Source organism: Pteropus vampyrus, unplaced genomic scaffold, assembly GCF_000151845.1.
Source record: "Pteropus vampyrus isolate Shadow unplaced genomic scaffold, Pvam_2.0 Scaffold45, whole genome shotgun sequence".
Classification (NCBI taxonomy): domain Eukaryota; kingdom Metazoa; phylum Chordata; class Mammalia; order Chiroptera; family Pteropodidae; genus Pteropus; species Pteropus vampyrus.
The window spans coordinates 2,586,935-2,589,269 of NW_011888826.1; the positions used below are offsets into that span (position 1 = coordinate 2,586,935).

General features: G+C 34.9%; 1 protein-coding gene across 1 annotated transcript in view; it reads left to right on the plus strand.

The window, feature by feature from the left end:
• The window catches only part of XKR4 (XK related 4), a 492,307-nt gene that overhangs the window by 6,697 nt on the left and 483,275 nt on the right, over positions 1 to 2,335 (plus strand). The window contains exon 2 of the mRNA XM_011359204.2: positions 534 to 757. Coding sequence (XP_011357506.1) covers positions 534 to 757 — 224 coding nt within the window. The remainder of the gene's footprint in view (positions 1 to 533; positions 758 to 2,335) is intronic.

Genomic DNA, 2,335 nt, shown 5'->3' on the forward strand with positions numbered 1-2,335 from the left:
CCACAGTGGAAATGAAACAAGAACACTTTAACTAAGGGTTAATATCAATGTGTCCAGAAAGAGAATATTATTAAACCATGAATGTCAGAAAGCCCATTGTGACCTGGCCCAATATTGACTTGCAGACTCTCTGGGGACCATATCCAAATGGATTGTGTTGCTCCAGTGGCATTCTGGAATGGAGGATATGTTCAGTGTTGCTTCAGCTACAGCATTTCATTGCCTCCAAAATAGAATATGCCCATCTGGGAGCACCTGATGTTATGAAGAGCAAAGGAACAAGCATAGAATAATAATAAAGCCAGAGAGTTCTTGCCAGAGGCAGTCCAATGCTTCAAGGCTTACCATTTGGACACTCATAAAGACGATTTATATCTTAGTCATTTAACGACTACTACATTTTCTTTTCCAGCCCTCTTCTTTTTTAGCACAAAATTATATAATTGAAATAATGTTTTTTTTCCATAGCTCTTTATTCATAACTCGAATACGAGATCTTTTTCTTAAGGAATTTTTCACCCTCTTATCTACAGGGCTTAGTCTCACAGAGACAAATGGTGGTGATCGGAAGTGTGACGAAATGATACTGAAAGTGCGACTCTTTGGCCACAAGTTCCACAATTCCAGTTCATATGGCTCATGTGGAGGGCACACAGACTTTGGCATCCAAGACCAGGATTTAAGATCTGCACTAACCAGCTCTGGGCAAGGCACCGTATCTCCCAGAGCATCTCCCAGAGCATCAGTTCCCACAACTGTAAATTAGAGTTATAATAATGCCAATTTTACAGGATTGCTGCAGGATTATGTGAGCCAAAAGATATAAATATGCTTCATAAACCGGTAAATATCCCTCATTCCAGCTACCACCAGTTCTACTGTTTCAAATCCAGGTATTGTAGAATCATTTGTGGGGGAGGGCTTCTTCTGATAAGGTCCAAATCTGGAACTAGAGCACATATATGGAGGATTCATTACCTATTTATACAGATTCACAAAGCTAATTGTACAGGATACCAAGAAAAAATTATTTTCAACAATTTGATTCTTTTTAATAAAAGACCTTTGATACACTTAAAGAGACAAGTGGTTTGGTCACTTGAAATCGAGGCAGATAGTTTTTGCTTGAATTTAATAAGCATTTAGATATTATAGACAAAGCCAGAATCTATCTTTGGCTTCCAATATGAGAATGCATAACTCTATTTTTGATGTTTGTTTTCATTCTACAAATCATTCTAAATATAACCCATGTGTTCTTTAAATTTTTTTCAATCATGTATTTAATGGATGTCATAGGCTTATTTCATTGCATGTGAATTAGTTTACTTGTCTGTATTCCAGTATATAGAACTCAGGATCTAAGACACTGGAGCTGCTTAGCACAGTTATTCAACTCACTTACATCACAGCAACAACTACACGATGAACCTTTGTGTCTGGCTTTTTTCACTTAGCATGATTGCAAGGTACATCCATGTTGTAACTACTTCAACTATAGTTGCAGTGCTACATCAGTACTTCATTTCCATGATATGAATAGATTACATTTTACTTATCCATTCATTACTTGATTGACATTTTGGTTGTTTCCACTTTGGACTATTATAAATAATGCTGCTATAAATTATTTATGTAAAAGTTTTTGTGCAGATATATGTTTTCAATTTTCTTAGGTATGTACCCAAGGGAAGACTTGCCAGGTCAAAGGGTAATTCTATATCTAACCTTCTGAGGAATGACCAGACTGTTTTCCACAATAGCTGTACCATTTTACATTCTCTGCAAGTGTTCAAGAGTTCCAATTTCTCCACATCCTTGTGAACACTTATTACCTGTCTTCTTTATTTTACTCATTCAAGTGAGTATGAAGAGGTATCTCATTGCAGTTTTGAGTTACAATGATAGCTAATGGTGTTGACCATCTTTTCATTTGTATATTGCCCATTTATATATCTTCTTTGGAGAAAGGTCTGTTCAGTTCCTTTGCCCACTTTTAATTGGGTTATTTGGGTTTTTATTGACTTATGGGTTCCTTATATATTCTAGACATCAGTCTCTTCCCAGATAAGTGATCTCCAAATATTTCTCCTAATTTATGGGTCACAATTTTACTTTCTGGATGGTTTCACTTATTGCATAATTTTTTTAATTTTGATGATATTCAATTTATTTATTTTTGCTTGTGATTTGTTATCATATCTAACAAACAATTGCTTAATTCAAAGTCACAGAAATTTTTATCTTTTTTGTTTTCCTCTAAGACCTTTTTTATGGTTTTAGCTCTTACATTTAGGTCTTAGACCCATTTTAAGTTAACTTTTATATATGGTAT